Source organism: Primulina eburnea, chromosome 18 (assembly GCF_022965805.1).
Source record: "Primulina eburnea isolate SZY01 chromosome 18, ASM2296580v1, whole genome shotgun sequence".
NCBI lineage: Eukaryota > Viridiplantae > Streptophyta > Magnoliopsida > Lamiales > Gesneriaceae > Primulina > Primulina eburnea.
This window is the reverse complement of record NC_133118.1, coordinates 26,017,637-26,034,754: the sequence shown is the minus strand read 5'-3', so window position 1 is coordinate 26,034,754 and position 17,118 is coordinate 26,017,637. Positions and strand designations below refer to the sequence as shown.

Genomic DNA, 17,118 nt, shown 5'->3' with positions numbered 1-17,118 from the left:
GAGTAGCCCCTATAGAAACCGGGAGGGCGATTGTTACCCACGCGACTGGGCGCTTCATGCATGATCGGGTATTTACTTACCTCCCGAGCAACTAGGGACCGGGCTTTCATGCTGAAGCCGAGGGCTCAATACTCGAGTAACTTACTTAGAGGATCTTACAGATTGTAAGGCAGAAAGCGACTGAGCGGGAAGTCAACGTCTTCCGCCTGAACGTATCCCCGAAAATATGGAGAAGAAAGGGACTGGACATGCAGTCAACGTCCCTTATTCTTGGAGTACCCACGAAGCTATCGGGTAGAAAGGGACCCGACAGGCCGTCAACGTCCGAGGGTACAGGTAGTAGGTGAGCACGCGCATCAAGGTAGCCCTAGCTTCTCTTCAAATAGCAGGTATCGTTGACATTCTACAGGTCTGAAATTTCTTCACTCTCAAGCATCCATACATATTGCTTTAAGTTCCCTCTCGACAACCCTGCTGACTTAAGCATCGGAGTGGTCACGCCGGACACCCTTCCGGCGCCCATTCACGAGTTCCTTTCATTGTTTGCAGGTCACGATCGAAGCCATCTACCTTGCTCATTTTCCTAAACAACACTATAAATTCTTGATTTGATCCGGTGGAGCACCCGACCCTGCTCATCCATTTTACCCGGATCACATCATTGGCGCCGTCTGTGGGAAATTGAGACTAAGGCGTTGATATGGCTCACACGAGGAAAACTAACCAGAACACTTCCCGGGTCCAGGGAGTTGACGCGAATCATTCAAGACAAGAGGACGCCCCTCCCGATCTTATCACTATGACTCCAGCGGAGTTTGATAGACGCATTAACGAAGCCATAGAGAGAGCTATGGCCAGGCGGGAAGCTTCCCACCATGATATACCACTCGAGAAAGAACCAGAAAAAGAGCAGGAGCAGCAGCAAGAATTGAGGGAGGAGGAGAAGAGGGGAGAAGTGGAGGAATCCTCTGCTGGTTCTAAGTCACCAACGATGGTCGAGGAAATGCTGGAGTTAAAACAGAAAATGAAAGTCCTGGAAGGACAGCTGGAAAATCGTGGTTCTTCTCGGACGTCTGTCAAAGGACGCCCGTTTGCTGAGGCTATCATCCGGGAACCTCTTCCTGGAAACTTTAAATCTGCTAAAGTAAGGGCGTATGATGGAAACGAGGACCCGGAAGAACACCTGGCCAGGTTCGAGAATATGGCTATGCTGCACTGTTACACTGATAGGATCAAGTGTAAAGTGTTTTTAACCACGCTGGTGGACTCAGCTCAGAGATGGTTTGACGGATTGGCTCCATTGAGTATTAAATCATTTGAGGATTTTCAGAAAGCCTTCTTACACCATTTCAGCAGCAGTAAGAAATATAAGAAAACTGCTTTCAGTTTGTTCGAAGTGAGACAGGGACCGGAGGAAAGTTTGAGGATGTATATCAAGAGGTTTAACAAAGTGGCCTTGGATGTGCCAACTTGTGCTGCAGAGACAAAAACTACTGCCTTCACTCAAGGCCTAAAAGAGAGTGAGTTCTTCAAGTCATTAACGAAAAAAGTGCCTGAAGATTTTGAGGATTTGCTGTCTAGGGCAGAGAAGTATATCAATATGGAAGAAGCCCGGAAACAAAAGAGGGAAGCCATCAGGAAGGAAAGAGGGGACCGGGCACCTAAGCCCGAGGAGAGGGGACCACGGCGGGGTAATCCAGGGCACTTTTCCCCGCATGTGCCTTTGAAAATTATCCGAGAAAGAGAAGTGCAGGAATGCAGTAGGGATTCGATTCCCAGTCATCAGCTGTCCCAACCCGGGAAAAGTGGATTTTGCACCAGGCATGGTGTGTGTCAGCATAACACCGAGAATTGTAAGGCTTTGAAAAAAAGTTATGTCCCACCCACCAACCAGGGGCATGACCAGTACACCAAAAGGTCGAGAGGTCCACCTTGGACCCCCCGGCCGCCAGTATCTCATGCTCGAGTAGACTCAAGAAACAACCCGAGAAATCATATGGGTAGGAGGAGGGAGCCGGAACCTGAGAAGAGGAGCCCTTCGTCCCCTGTTGCTGGAGTGATTAAGATGATATCGGGAGGATCCACCGATGGAGATTCAAATCGGGCCAGGAATTCAAGAAGTAGGCGGGAGTGTCTGGAGGTGGAGGGATCTAGAAGGAACGAGGCCGTGATCAGTTTTGGCCCGGAGGACCTGAAGGGAATAAACATGCCCCACAATGACGCTTTGGTTATCCAAGCCTGGGTGGCCAATTACGACATCCTGAGAGTCTTCGTGGATTCCGGCAGTTCAGTCAATGTGATTTTCAAAGATGCCTTAGTGCAGATGGATTTGCAAGGGTTTAAGTTGGAAGCTGTGGAGACTGCCCTTTTTGGTTTTGCGGGACATGCAGTTTATCCGGAGGGAGAAATTGTTCTGCCACTCACTCTAGGCTCCCGGGACATCAAGAAAACGGTCATGACCACCTTCACAGTGGTGGACTCCCCATCATCTTACAATATCATTCTGGGGAGGCCGGCCATGAATGAGTTGAGGGCAGTAGCATCTACTTATCATCAAAAGATCAAATTTTCAGTGGGGAACCAGGTGGGAGAAGTTCGTGGAGATCAGCCCTCTTCCCGAAAATGTTATGTGGAAGGTATCCGGGCAGATCAGGGCAAATCAAAAAAGGAGGGGAAGAAACCCAGGGTGGAGGAAGTTTGGAAGGGTGGAGTGGAGAAAGGAGAAGTCCACTTTGTGGCAGAGGAAGAACAGGAAGCTGTGGAGATAGGACCAGGCCGACAGATCCGGGTGGCCCGAGACCTCGATATATCCACCCAGGTCAGTTTACTTAACTGTTTAAAGACTAATATTCATGTGTTTGCCTGGTCCCAGCAGGAACTAACAGGGATTTCACCCCTAATATCTGAGCATCAATTAAACATTCTCCCAGGAGCTCACCCGATCAAACAGAAGAAGAGACACTTTGGTCCCGAGAAAGACAAAGTTATTGAGGAGCAGGTGAAAGAGTTGCTGCAAGCCGGCCACATCCGGGAGGTACAATTTCCTACATGGCTCTCGAATGTGGTGCTGGTACCCAAAGCTGCCGGGAAATGGAGGATGTGTGTTGATTTTCGGGACCTCAATAAGGCTTGTCCCAAGGATCATTACCCATTGCCCCGGATTGACCAGTTGGTGGATTCCACCTCGGGCTTCGAGCTGCTCAGTTTCATGGACGCCTATCAGGGATATCATCAAATTCCCTTAGCAAAAAATGATCAAGATAAGGCCAGTTTCATCACCTCGGGAGGTACATTTTGTTATGTTGTGATGCCTTTCGGGTTGAAAAATGCAGGGGCCACATATCAGCGTTTAATGGATAAAGTCTTTGAGAAGCAGCTGGGAAGGAATCTGGAGGTTTATGTGGACGATATTTTGGGAAAGTCAAAAGAGGTGATGAATTTTATCGATGATTTGGAAGAAACCTTTACCACTCTGACATCTTATGGGATCAAGCTCAATCCCACTAAATGTATTTTCGGAGTCGAGAGTGGTAAGTTCTTGGGCTTTATAGTGACAGAGCGGGGGATCGAGGTCAACCAAGAAAAATTGAAGTCCGTCTTATGTATGCCTTCTCCCCGATCTGTCAAAGAAGTGCAGAAGCTGACCGGGAGGATTGCCTCCCTATCTCGGTTTATATCTCGGTCAGCCCACAGAAGTTATCCTTTCTTTCAGGTTCTCAGAAAAGCCCAAAAATTCGGATGGGATGACAAGTGCGAGCAGGCTTTCCAAGATCTTAAAAAGCATCTAGCTGAGCTTCCAGTTCTGGTAAAGCCTGAGCCCGGGGATAAATTGTTTGTCTATTTATCCACTACTGAATATGCTGTCAGCTCTGTCCTAATAAAGGAAGAAGGCTCGGATCAAAAGCCTGTCTATTATGTCAGTCACGCCCTAAGAGGTCCCGAGCTGCGGTATAGTGAAGTGGAGAAGATGGCTTTGGCTTTAGTTGTGACTGCCCGGAAATTGCGGCCTTATTTTCTATCGCATCCTATTATCGTTCTTACTAACAGCCCGCTTGGAAGAATTATGACACATTCTGAAGTATCCGGGCGGATGATCAAATGGAATGTGGAATTGGGGGAATACGATATTGAGTATAAGCCCCGGTTGGCCATAAAAGCGCAGGCTTTATCCGATTTCCTATCTGAGATGATTCAACCTGCTGAGGAAGAAAGATGGAGGGTGTTTGTAGACGGGGCTTCTTGCCTGGTTGGATGTGGAGTAGGAGTCGTGATAATCTCCCCATCGGGAGAGAAGATTAAATTGGGAGTCAAAATTGGTTCCAGGGTAACAAATAATGAAGCAGAATATGAGGCTGTTCTAGCCGGGGTCCGGGCTGCCCGAGAAATTGGAGCGGCTAGGATTATATTGTATTCCGATTCACAGTTGATTACTCAGCAGATCAAGGGCACGTATGAGGTCAAGGACGACAAAATGCTCAAATATTTGCATCTCATCAAAGCCCAGCCAGTAGTGTTTGTGGATTGGAGCATCGAACAGATACCCCGAGAAGAAAATGGAGAGGCTGATGCCCTAGCAAAAATGGCTGCTTCTTTGTCGGAAGACAGCACCCGGGAGGTTTTATTTGTTTCCCGAGCAGTTTTAACTATTGAAGAAGAAGAAATGTTGACAATACCCGAGGATTCTTGGATGACCCCTCTGATCAAATTCATCCGGGACAATGAATTGCCCGAGGAGAGAGCTCGAGCACAGAAAATAAAAAGACAAGCCCCCAGGTTTGTTCTCTTAAATAATATCTTATACAGGAGATCATTCCAGGGACCATTATTGAAGTGTTTGAGCGGGAAGGAAGAGATTTATGTTCTTCAAGAGATTCATGAAGGATGCTGTGGTGAGCATTTGGGGGGGACATCTTTAGCTCGGAAAGCGATGCTAGCCGGGTTCTGGTGGCCGACTCTTCACCATGATTCAGCTCGAGTGGTCCGGACTTGTGAAAGCTGTCAACATCATTCCAACTTTCAGCACAGCCCAGCCACTCCTATGAAGCCTATTTGGGCGTCTTGTCCTTTTGATCAGTGGGGTATGGATATAGTCGGCCCATTGCCAGTTGCTCGGGCCCAGAAAAAATTCCTGTTGGTGGCTGTGGATTACTTCTCCAAATGGGTGGAAGCCGAGCCCTTGGCTAAAATCACCGAGCAAGAGGTTTTGAAATTCTTATGGAAGAATATAGTATGTCGCTTCGGCATACCCCGGCGATTGATCTCGGATAATGGGAGACAGTTTCAAGGAAAAGAAATAACGTCTTGGTGCCAGGAAATGAAGATCACCCAGTCCTTCACTTCCGTTGCGTACCCTCAGGCCAATGGGCAGACAGAAGTTGTAAACAGAATCATTGTGCAGGCTTTAAAGACCAGACTGCAAAGCAAAGGGAAGGACTGGGTAGAAGAATTACCCAGTATACTATGGGCATACAGGACTACTCCTCGGGCACCTACCCAAGAAACTCCATTCAGCTTGGTGTATGGATCTGAGGCCATCCTTCCTGTTGAGATCGGTCAAACATCTGCCCGGGTAGAATCTTACCCGAGCAACAATGAGGGTAGCCGTGCATTGGAACTGGATCTATTAGAAGAAAAGAGGGACCAAGCCATGATCCGGATGGAGGCATATCGAAACCGGGTCATGAAATCCTACAACAAAAAGGTCCGAGTTCGAGACTTGCAGATAGGGGACTTGGTGATGAAGAAGGTTAATCCAGCTGGGGACGTGGGCAAGCTCGAAGCTCGATGGGAGGGGCCTTACAAAATCATTAAGAGAGTCAGTTCAGGATCCTTTTACCTAGAAGATGCTCAGGGTAAACTTCTTAAGAGACCTTGGAATGTACTTCATTTGAAGAAATATTACGCTTAGCCAATGTACAGCTGTAATTTTCACTTTGAAGAAATAATAAAGGATCGTTTTCCTCATTCTTTTGCCTACTATAAGTGATATTGTGTAAAACTGAGGAGACATAAGCCCAGGGTTCTACTCCCTGGCTCGGGGCTCCGTACCTCGACCATTCCAAAGTCCCGGGACCTGTTCCCCGGCCTAAGGTTCCGTACCTTAGTTCTACATAAGCCCAGGGTTCTACTCCCTGGCTCGGGGCTCCGTACCTCGACCATTCCAAAGTCCCGGGACCTGTTCCCCGGCCTAAGGTTCCGTACCTTAGTTCTACATAAGCCCAGGGTTCTACTCCCTGGCTCGGGGCTCCGTACCTCGACCATTCCAAAGTCCCGGGACCTGTTCCCCGGCCTAAGGTTCCGTACCTTAGTTCTACATAAGCCCAGGGTTCTACTCCCTGGCTCAAGGCTCCGTACCTCGACCATTCCAAAGTCCCGGGACCTGTTCCCCGGCCTAAGGTTCCGTACCTTAGTTCTACATAAGCCCAGGGTTCTACTCCCTGGCTCGGGGCTCCGTACCTCGACCATTCCAAAGTCCCGGGACCTGTTCCTCGGCCTAAGGTTCCGTACCTTAGTTCTACATAAGCCCAGGGTTCTACTCCATGGCTCGGGGCTCCGTACCTCGACCATTCCAAAGTCCCGGGACCTGTTCCCCGGCCTGAGGTTCCGTACCTTAGTTCTACATAAGCCCAGGGTTCTACTCCCTGGCTCGGGGCTCCGTACCTCGACCATTCCAAAGCCCCGGGACCTGTTCCCTGGCTTAAAGTTCCGCACCTTGGCTCCTCATAAACCCAGAGCACTACATCCTGTTAAGTGTCCGTTCGTTCCAAGCATTCACATCACAGATATCCATTTAAAGTGCGGAAGGCTAATACCCGTTCACATGATTTGGTATCTTAGTTAGTTCTCAACACTTGAAAAATTGTTAGATTTGTTAGAACGAGAATGTCCTGATCATATAAGGAACGAGTACTGAATTTTTGTAAATATTGCGAAGAATGATAAAAGGAAAGAAAATATTCCATTACTACAAAGCCCGAAGGCAGGGAGTGAACTTAAAAATGAAAAGAGGACAAGCCTATTCTATATCAGCAGAGGGCTGTTTTCTGGCTCTTTCGCCTCCTCTGTCGGCTTCTCTATTTGCCCTGCTTCTCCCTCTCCAGGTTCTTCTTCTTCCTCCCCCTCTACGGACTCCTCCTGTTTCTCCTCCTCTACCGGTTCCTCTCCGTCCTCCTCTTCGGATGTACCCTCGTTGCCTCCCACCCCGGCTCCTGCAAGAGATGCAATGGCTAGCCCGAAGTCTGGAAAGTTGGTTCTATCCTTGGGGATAAGCTCGGCTTCCTGGAATTGTTGAAGGCATCTTTTGAAGCCAGTCTTAAAGAAAGGATAAGCTCGATTCTCAACGGCCGCCTTGAATTCTGAGGATTCCAGGAAGGAAGTCCGCAGTTGCTCTTTTTGGCGCTCAGACTCGGCTAGAGCCTTCTCGGCTCTTTCAGCCCGGGACATTTGTTCTTCTATGGCATCTATCAGGGAGGCGTTCTTGCGATCAAGAATCGACTGATGCCTTTGAAGAGTTTCCTCCCTGATGTGACTTTCATTTAATTCCTCCCGGGCTTTGGCCAGCTCCGCCTGAGCAGACTCAACAGAGCCTTGAAGGGTTGCCACTGTCTCCGAATGGAATCCCTTCAATTGAGCAAGCTCCGCTTGAATAAGCTCGTTCGTCTCTTGGAACACCCGGAGTTGGGGAGCCTGGTGGTTGGCTAAGGAGGACACCTCCTCATAGGCTGACATTAACATATGTGCACCCTATTTTTCAGAGAGAAGGCAGGGTTGGCAAGGTCATATAAAAAAAAAAAAAAAAAAAAAAAAAAAAAGGGGAGAGAAGATAGGGGAAGAAAGAAGCTTACAGCCAGAAGTTTGTTCAGGCCACCCAGGCATCGAGGGGTTGGCGGCATGCTCTTCAGGAAGGCCTGGTCAGTAGGAAGGAGCATTCGCTTGAGGAAGTCTGCCCCAACCCGAGAGGCTCCCTCGGTGGAGAAGACAGACCCGCTGGGCTGCGAAGGGAGGAAGGGCCCCTGGAAAAATTCTGGGAGAGGCCCCTGGAAGGATTCTGGGAGAGGCCCTTGGAGAGGTTCCTGTGAAGGTTCTTGGAGGGGTGCCTGGTCATCGCGCATAAGGGGAGGCGTGTCTGACTGAATCGCTTGAAAGGAAGCCTGGCCTCCCGCTTGATCATCCTCGCTGAGAGTCACCACCGGGATGGTCGTAACTCTTCTTGGCCTTTGGCTAAGGGGGAGGAGGTCCTCATCATCCTCCCTGGATTCAGGCGCCGTTCTCTTAAGTTCAAATTGCACCCGGGCCGTCTCCTTCGCCCGGGCAGCCACATCCTCCGCTCTCTTTTCAGCAGCGGCCTTTCGGGCTGCCCTTTTCTTCTCCTTGGCCGCCTTCTCGGCTGCCCATCTTTTGGCAAAAGCCTCTTCCATTAAATCTGCATAAGGAGCAGGCAAGGGTAAAATCCAAATGCAAATACAAAGTCAGGGAGCAATCGCACAACATGTAAAGGAAAGTTACCAGGTTGATGGCCCGAGCCAGCAACTTCATCAATCACTTGCTCAATCGGGTCCTCAACCCGGGCACTTAAACGATAAGCAACCAGTTGTTCTTGGGCAATAAGGACGGAGGAAGAAAACTTTCTACCCTCTACCAGGGCGAGGCTTCGGATGTAAAATTCTTCAGACTTGTACGCCTGAGGAAGTTCTGGCTGTTGAGGAAGAGAAGGGAGGAACTCGGTTGAACAATCAAGAGAACCTGGGAGACGAATGAAAAAATATCTTCCTTTCCACCCCTTTTGAGAGGAAGGGATGTCATCAAGAAAGCGGGCATTAAGCCGAGCAGAAAGGGAAAAGGCATTATCTCCTAATCTACAAATAAAGAAATAATGCAGAACTTTGGAATTTATTACCAGATCATGCGTACGGAAGAGAACAAAAACCGAAGCCATGATCCGGAAAGAGTTGGGATGAAATTGATTGATAGGTACACCAAAAAATTTGGCAACCTCGATGTAGAACGGAGCAATGGGAAATCGAAGACCGTTGCGGAGTTGGTCTCGAAAAAAGGTAATATAACCCGAGGGGGGTTGATCCGCCCGGTCAGAAGGTCCGGGTATAAGAATAGGATAAGAAGAAGGAATGACCCCTAGGGTTCGAAGTTCTTTTTCTGCTCCGGGTCGCAGGGAGCTTTTCAGAGAAGAGAACCATGGAATCTCGGGGGCCTCGGTTAAAGGGTGGTCGGAAGCCCGGGCTTTACCCTTACCTTTATCCTTTTTTGGGATCTGGGATATGCCCGAAGAAGAAGGTTTAGAAGGTCTCGAGGAAGATTGGGGTTTTAAGATTATAGGTTTTTGGACAGTCTGGGTAGAAGGGCGACGAGAAGTAGGAGAAGGAGACGAATCAGAACGAAGGGCGGCGGATTCATACCCTGACGAACCTCGAGCATTGGCCCCGGAAGTAGAAGAAGTAGAATTAGACATAAGGAAAAGAAAAAACTTACAAATGCGGTGGAAGATCGTCGGAGCAAGGAAACTTTGAATGCCGGAACTGCGAGAAGAGAATTTGCAAGGGCTTCGCCGAGAATGCTGATTTGAAAGTGATTTTTGGGAAAACCTAGGGTCGCTATATATAGGAGATGGGGAATGATCGGAACCGTCGATTGAGTGAACGCGTGTGCGGTTTCGATGCGCCTCGAAAGTTGCGACGGGCAGAACGAAAAGACAGTTACACAGATCGAGATGTCATGATGTTTTATCTCCTCGGAATACGAAACATTACTAGCCGTCGGGATAGATGAACACGTGTCGTTGTAGTAACGTGTGGATAGGCCGGGAGGTTTAGGAGAACTCGGCAAGTTCGTTTCATAGCTCGGGAACCTAGAGACCCAGGACGGAGATTTCTAAGTCCGAATAATCCGAGACCCCGGCATCTTGTTATAGTCAAAAGGTTCGATAGCCCGGGATTATATTTTAAGTTCGGGGGGATCAGGTTATTACAAATAACTGTAAGTCTATTGATTCGGTCCGCATAAATTCGCACAAGATTTATTTGCAGAAGAGTAAAGCGATAGAAGTCGATAAAATTTCCATTACATAAAATAGCGGCGAAAAGTTATGGGATCCATTATGTTAGATACAGAATCCTGCCACTCCGTTATCCAATTAGTTAATTCGTGAATGCGGAGGTCAATGAAGAATTCATTCTTCATTATCTTGTCCAGGGCATGCCACTCTTTCCACAGCATCATGTGCAGCAGAACTTCATCGTCAACTAGATCGGTCACCCGGTCTACTACGAATTCTCGGATATACTTCCTCGCTCTGGCTCTTTGCGCTCGAGTAGTGGCCAAGCGATTGCGATAGGTATAATCCAAGTCATGAACCTTGTCCCGCACGGCCATGACCTTCGCCCATATATGTTCCTCGATTTCCCTCTTCAGTTCCTCCACATGAGGACGCATCTCCGGGGTCACCAGGACATGTGTACTGCTGCAGGCACTGGAACCGCTTGAATTCGACATTTTGAATTGAGAGTCACTTTACATCTATCCCCCCTTATTTATAGGTGAACGTTTTTAAATGTGGAGGAAATACAAGGGTCCCAGCCAGCGGAATCGTCCCCTCTATGAGTCAAAGGAAAAAGTTAATCGAAGCCATCGAATCTAAACACGTGGGCGGTCAGGATATTCCTTGAAAATTGTGCTAAGAAGGTGAAGGGGCATCGACGGTTACCAAGGCGCCCGACTGATACAGCTGGGAATACGGAACGTTCTCATTCGGTGAGAGTTTTAATGATGAGCTGTATATCATCCGGATACCACGTGAATAGTCCGGGAGGTTTGAGGCCCCGGCATATTATTCTAAGTCCGGGAGGTTTGAGGCCCCGGCATATCATTCTAAGTCCGGGAGGTTTGAGGCCCCGGCATATCATTCTAAGTCCGGGAGGTTTGAGGCCCCGGCATATCATTCTAAGTCCGGGAGGTTTGAGGCCCCGGCATATTATTCTAAGTTCGGGAGGTTTAAGACCCCGGCACGTTATTTTCGGTCCGGGAAATTCGAGGCCCCGACATTTTCTTCCAAACAAAGCTCTAGTGATTTGTTTAAAGTAGGTGAGATTTTTGTTCTGGGAGATTCAATCGCGCATTTATGAATTACACCCGGTTTATCATTAATTAACGTGCAAAGAAGAGAATGAAACAAGTAAGCAGATTTTATTCATAAAGGAATCGCTCATGCCTAGCACCAATTATTAGTACACCTACGACATGTTGTCACTCATGGATCCAGTGGGTTAGTTCAGGAGACTGGGCGAGGTTAAAGGACTCAGAGGAGGAAATCTTTCCCAGTTGACGCCCTTCCTTCAGCAGCATCGCATGAAGCAGGACTTCATCAGTAGCGAGCTCGGCAACATGGTTGACTTCGAGCTCCCTTTTGTACCTCCTCGCCACCGCTCTTTGTGCCCGAGTAAAGGCCAAACCTTCTCGGAGCGTGGCATTAAGATCTTGAATCTTATGCCAAGTGGACATCACCTTCGACAAGACCAACTCCTCAATGGTCCTCTTCAGATCCTCCAGGTGAGGAGGTAGGGTATTGGGCGCTGGAACGTAGATGCCACTGCAGACCGTAGATTCGCTCGAACTTGCCATGCCGAAGGTATTATCTTTTACCTCCCATTGCCTTCCTGTATTTATAGGCACGTAGCATTTATTATCGAGGTAGGCGAAGGGACTGTTACGAATATAAAGGTACTAAAGTATTAATCGGCAGAAGAGGAAAGGACGCACGTGGTTATCTAGGCGTTAGACTTATTTCTTTCCCGAAATACGAAGCGTCTCCAGGAAGGAGTTAAGGCTTACACCTGTTATCGCAACAATCGGGATATCCGGGTAAGCGTGGTAATATTTGTATTGAGTCCGGGAGGTTTAAGGCCCCGGCATTTTCTCTTGAGTCCGGGAGGTTTAAGGCCTCGACATTCTATCTTAAGACCGGGAGATTCGAGGTCCCAGCATATTGTTGTAAACCCGAGAAATGCGGAGCTCGGGCGCCCTTTTAGTTTTATTAGTACGAAATCCTCACGTCTCCGTTCGTTACTTATTAGTAGTTAATCTTGTCAGTCGAGTCAGACAGTCCGTGGGATATGCATCAGATAAAATGGTAAAAGACAGTAAACTCGGATAATAATTTTATTTAACGAAATACTTCGAATTACATCGAAATATGCCTCCTCTACGAAGGCTTTCCACAGGAACATCCAACGTCTCACTTCTCGTGTAGCCCTTCCTTCATAGCCCTTGGCGTCAGTGATATCGTTGAGAGTGTTCCTCTCTTTTCGAAGCATCAGTTCGTACATGCGGTCCTCTTCAAAAGGATCCCCCAACTCGGAAATATTTAGATATTCCCGATACTTCTCCAATTTCGCCAGAAGCCGAGGAGTATTAGCCTCACCGCAGTAGTAGAGAAGCTGTAACTCCTGCAGTGCCTCCCAGAAGGCAAGAATTTTGTGAAAGACCTCCTCCTCTATTTCCGTCTTATGCCTCTCTGAGGATGCATTCATGAACTCTTCCGCTAGATCAGGGACGCTGGGATTGCTAGCACCTGCCATTGTATCTTCCTAACAACACTTTGCTGGTATGATGACGGATCGGTAAGGCCCTATTTATAATAAGAACAAATTAATAATGACCGTTGATCTTCAAGATGCCTGAACGGTTGAGATAAGTTTTGGAAATTGTGCCGGGAGGGGAAAAGACGTGCACAGTTGTCGAGGTGTCAGACTTATCCATTTCTAGAGATGTGCAGCGTTTTCTAGTAGGAATTAATTGTGGGTGCATCTCATTATAACGAATGCAACATCCAGAGGGGCTGGATAACAATTCATTAGGGTCCGGGAGACAAATCATCCAGGCGTGACATCTCTTCTACGGGATATTTAAAGGCTCCGATGCTATTATACACCGTGAATTATTTCACACCAATCGGGACAGTGAGTGAGACTCTAGCCCGACTATTTTAGGGATGGGTGGTGATACCCCTATAAGGGCTCGGGTCCTGGAGGACCCGGGAAATGTCATTGAGTAGCCCCTATAGAAACCGGGAGGGCGATTGTTACCCACGCGACTGGGCGCTTCATGCATGATCGGGTATTTACTTACCTCCCGAGCAACTAGGGACCGGGCTTTCATGCTGAAGCCGAGGGCTCAATACTCGAGTAACTTACTTAGAGGATCTTACAGATTGTAAGGCAGAAAGCGACTGGGCGGGAAGTCAACGTCTTCCGCCTGAACGTATCCCCGAAAATATGGAGAAGAAAAGGACTGGACATGCAGTCAACGTCCCTTATTCTTGGAGTACCCACAAAGCTATCGGGTAGAAAGGGACCCGACAGGCCGTCAACGTTCGAGGGTACAGGTAGTAGGTGAGCACGCGCATCAAGGTAGCCCTAGCTTCTCTTCAAATAGCAGGTATCGTTGACATTCTACAGGTCTGAAATTTCTTCACTCTCAAGCATCCATACATATTGCTTTAAGTTCCCTCTCGACAACCCTGCTGACTTAAGCATCGGAGTGGTCACGCCGGACACCCTTCCGGCGCCCATTCACGAGTTCCTTTCATTGTTTGCAGGTCACGATCGAAGCCATCTACCTTGCTCATTTTCCTAAACAACATTATAAATTCTTGATTTGATCCGGTGGAGCACCCGACCCTGCTCATCCATTTTACCCGGATCACATCAGTAGGCAAAAACTTGTATGAGACGGTCTCACGGGTCGTATTTTGTGAGACAGATCTCTTATTTGGGTCATCGATGAAAAAAAATTATTTTTTATGCTAAGGGTATTATTTTTTATTGTAAATATCGGTAGAGTTGACCCGTCTCACAGATAAAGATTCGTGAGACCATCTCACAAGACACCTACTATAAAAAGTACATACCATTTCATTAATAAGAATATTACATTTACATTTGGTTTCAATACAGATCCAACCATCAAAGGGAGAGACATCCCTTTATTGCAAGGCAATATTAGCTATGCCACATCTTAATAAGAAAGCAAGTAGTTTATGAGTTATGTCTCATAAATGCAAGTTTTCCATAAGATTTGTAAAAGTAACACCAAATATTGTGTTATATTTAATTTAAATTAAAAATAAAAAGACTAATTTTTTTTTAAAAAAAAAACAGTTAAAAATAAATTATATAAAAAGACTCAAGAATTAGGAGAGCCATCCCATATTTTGAGTGTCCTCCCATCAATTTAACCATTCTCGAGACAACTCGTTCATTGAAACTGAGCACCAGCATACGTCTGTCCGAAAGACCAACCGGACGGAGCGACGTCGTATGAGACGATAGTACGGCCGTCGCTCGTGGTGACCTTAAACGAGAGGCTTTGACCGTTGAGATTAGAGTTGCTTTGCCAGTTTTGGCCCCAATTTCTCGACATGGTCTGCCAATTGCTCCTTGAGCCCTTGATGGACACAACGTGCACATCTCCAGCCCCACCAACATTGGTTATGAGTACTAAGTTGAAGTAGGAGTGGCCATTGATGGTAAATCTCATGCCTCCCCTTCTTCTGCAGGCTACCCTACAAAAAATTAAATAAACCATAATAAATATATGGACAAATTAAATTCCATTTAATAAATAAGATCAAATTTAATGTTAGATTTTTAATTAATTTGGATAAAGAATGTTTGAAAAGTTGTGTTCTGTATTTAAGAAATTCTAATTTTTTTAGTCGGTTCCAAAAGACAATAGTTATCGATGACTTATAATCTATCTGTCAAATATATCCCAAATTTGAGAAGAATCTCGAGTTTAAAACCTAATTGTAACAATTATTTCACCCGATTTACAGAACAAAACAAAAAACTAGAAATAAATTACTAAAAAAAATTAAACATTTTTTTTTTATATATTTTGAATTCATAGATCATATTAAATTTTTTTACATGATTTTATAAAATATTTGAAAATATTTTTTCTACAATATGTTGTGCTTCTTTTTATGATTTATGAATTATTTCTAATTAACAGCATTTATAATAATTGTGCCTAGATATGTAAGTTTGGATGGACATGTTTAAATTTATTTAAAATTTAATATCAATTTTTTTAAAAAAAGTGAAGTGATGATTGTCACGATTATATTTTAGATCTCGTCTCAAATTTAAGATTTTAGCGTAAAATATAAATAATCGATATTTTGAATAAAATAATAAATTTATGGAATTAGTAATCAAAGTAATGTTTAAATAACAAAATAATCACCTTCTGTAAGAAACAGGCACAATTCCTGCTCTGTACTGCGCAATGTGCTGGAAAACAGGCTGGGAGAGATCGAAATGGCGGAGGGGCGGGTTGCACCAGCCACCGGCGGTGCTCGGCAAGGCATTGTTCGGCGGGCAGAAATTCGTGGCTGTGACCACAATGGATCCGGGCAAGCACCATTGCCTCTCATTCACACACCTGATCTCGTAGCACGACCCACAGCTCAGCCCTTTGTTGAACAGAGCGGTGCTCAGTGCTGCCGTGTTCGTGCCATACCCTTGGCTGTACAGGTTCCCATACCCACAAGCACCACCTGTTCGACAAAATTCGAATATGGGTTTTAGTAAATTAAATGCTTCTCGAAATTCAATATACGTTTTTTTTATAGCTTACCCATTGTTCCAGAGGCGTCGCTTCCGCCATAGAAGGTGGCGTGAGCATCAGTCCAGCCACCTCCATAGCCATGAACGATGGAAACCATTGAAAACAAACCAAGATAGAGGAACCCAAGAGAAGCCATTGTTTTACCTGCAGAATATCAACAAAAATTCCCGAATTTCAGCGCTTAATTTCGAGGAAATTAACGAAATGGTAGCCTGGTGATGCAATATTTATGCCTCATCAGAGAATAAGGAAAATGTGAGTGAATTACTTGTGAGACAGGAACTTGAAAACAATGGCGGACAAAGATTTTATGGAGGAGCTGGAGAAACTTGAATAGGAAGAACGAGGCAGAGTGTCGTATAAATAGAATTGGAAAATAACGATTTTCTTTTAAATATTTTATTAAAAAATATGTTAAAATTATAATATAAAATATATATTAATATTATATATATTCCTCAGTTTAATTAAAAATTGGCCAATGGGAATGCATTATAATACGAGAATTTGAATTAAAAGTATTTTATGATATTTACAAATTAACTCAATGACAATGGAATGATGTGTCGAAGCTAGGAAAATTCATTGCATAGTAGATTTTGGCATAGTTTGGTACACGAGATAAGGGAGAGATTGATAAATAATCTTTCTTATCTCACGTTTGGTATCTTTTTAGAAAGCCCGTGATAATATCATGTGTCCTTGATAAATAACTTTATATAAGGATAAAATATCATTTCTATTAGTTGTGATAATTTTAATTTAATATTAAAATACAGTATAAATGACTTAATTGCCTTCAATTTAAAAAAATCATAAACCCTATCTTCTCTCATTTCACTTGTGCTTCCATCAATCCTTCATAGTCGGCGGCGGGAGAAAACCCATCTGCGAAGAGGCATTCGTGCAAAGATCTGCACGCACTGAGGTGAGATTTGTGATGCTAATTTGCCACTAAGAGGACTTGTGAGTAGTAGATTTGTGTGATTTTGTTTAGATGGTGCGAAGATCTTCATATTCTGTTTGGTATGATAAAATTTATCATGATAAGGTTAATTTTGTCATTACAATATAATATATAAATTTAATCACTATTATTAAAATCATACCAAACATTAAATATAATATCATACATCTTATTTATCCTTATATTATATATCACATGCTTATCATATCATGTGTAACAAACTATGTCTTTAAGTATTGTTCTGAACTACGTTTCGAAATATTATAAAATAAATTATTTACTTAAATCAAATCAGCCGATCCAAATGCTAATATTGTTATATTGAAACGACGAGAGTGATCAGTATAGAGATCTGATATGAATTAGTGTTCGATAAATCAAAATAACATGCAAAAGAAATCAATAAACCGTTTATGTATTGCGTGACTATAAATTAAAAATGTCACACGTACTATTAGTCTATTGACTTAGTGGCATGTATCATCTCAATACAACACGCGTCTTAAGTT

The 17,118-nt window shown here is 45.2% G+C and overlaps 1 protein-coding gene across 1 annotated transcript; it reads right to left on the bottom strand.

Annotated features, from left to right (window-relative positions):
- Positions 1–14,160: 14,160 nt before the first annotated feature.
- Positions 14,161–16,001, bottom strand: LOC140819922 (expansin-A10-like). Its single transcript, XM_073180198.1, has 4 exons — positions 15,911–16,001; positions 15,652–15,786; positions 15,259–15,571; positions 14,161–14,572 (listed from the first exon to the last, which is right to left on the bottom strand). Exons 2-4 carry the CDS (start codon positions 15,776–15,778, stop codon positions 14,266–14,268), a joined length of 747 nt encoding a protein of 248 aa, XP_073036299.1. The 5' UTR covers positions 15,779–15,786; positions 15,911–16,001; the 3' UTR covers positions 14,161–14,265.
- Positions 16,002–17,118: the final 1,117 nt, after the last annotated feature.

What these genes read in the sequence shown, in the direction of transcription:
- LOC140819922 (XM_073180198.1), bottom strand. Translation starts at nt 15,778, where the DNA reads ATGGCTTCTCTTGGGTTCCTCTATCTTGGTTTGTTTTCAATGGTTTCC. An exon ending in CGACGCCTCTGGAACAATGG is followed by an intron (nt 15,572 to 15,651) that starts GTAAGCTATAAA and finishes TTTGTCGAACAG; the next exon opens with GTGGTGCTTGTGGGTATGGG. An exon ending in GTGCCTGTTTCTTACAGAAG is followed by an intron (nt 14,573 to 15,258) that starts GTGATTATTTTG and finishes AATTTTTTGTAG; the next exon opens with GGTAGCCTGCAGAAGAAGGG.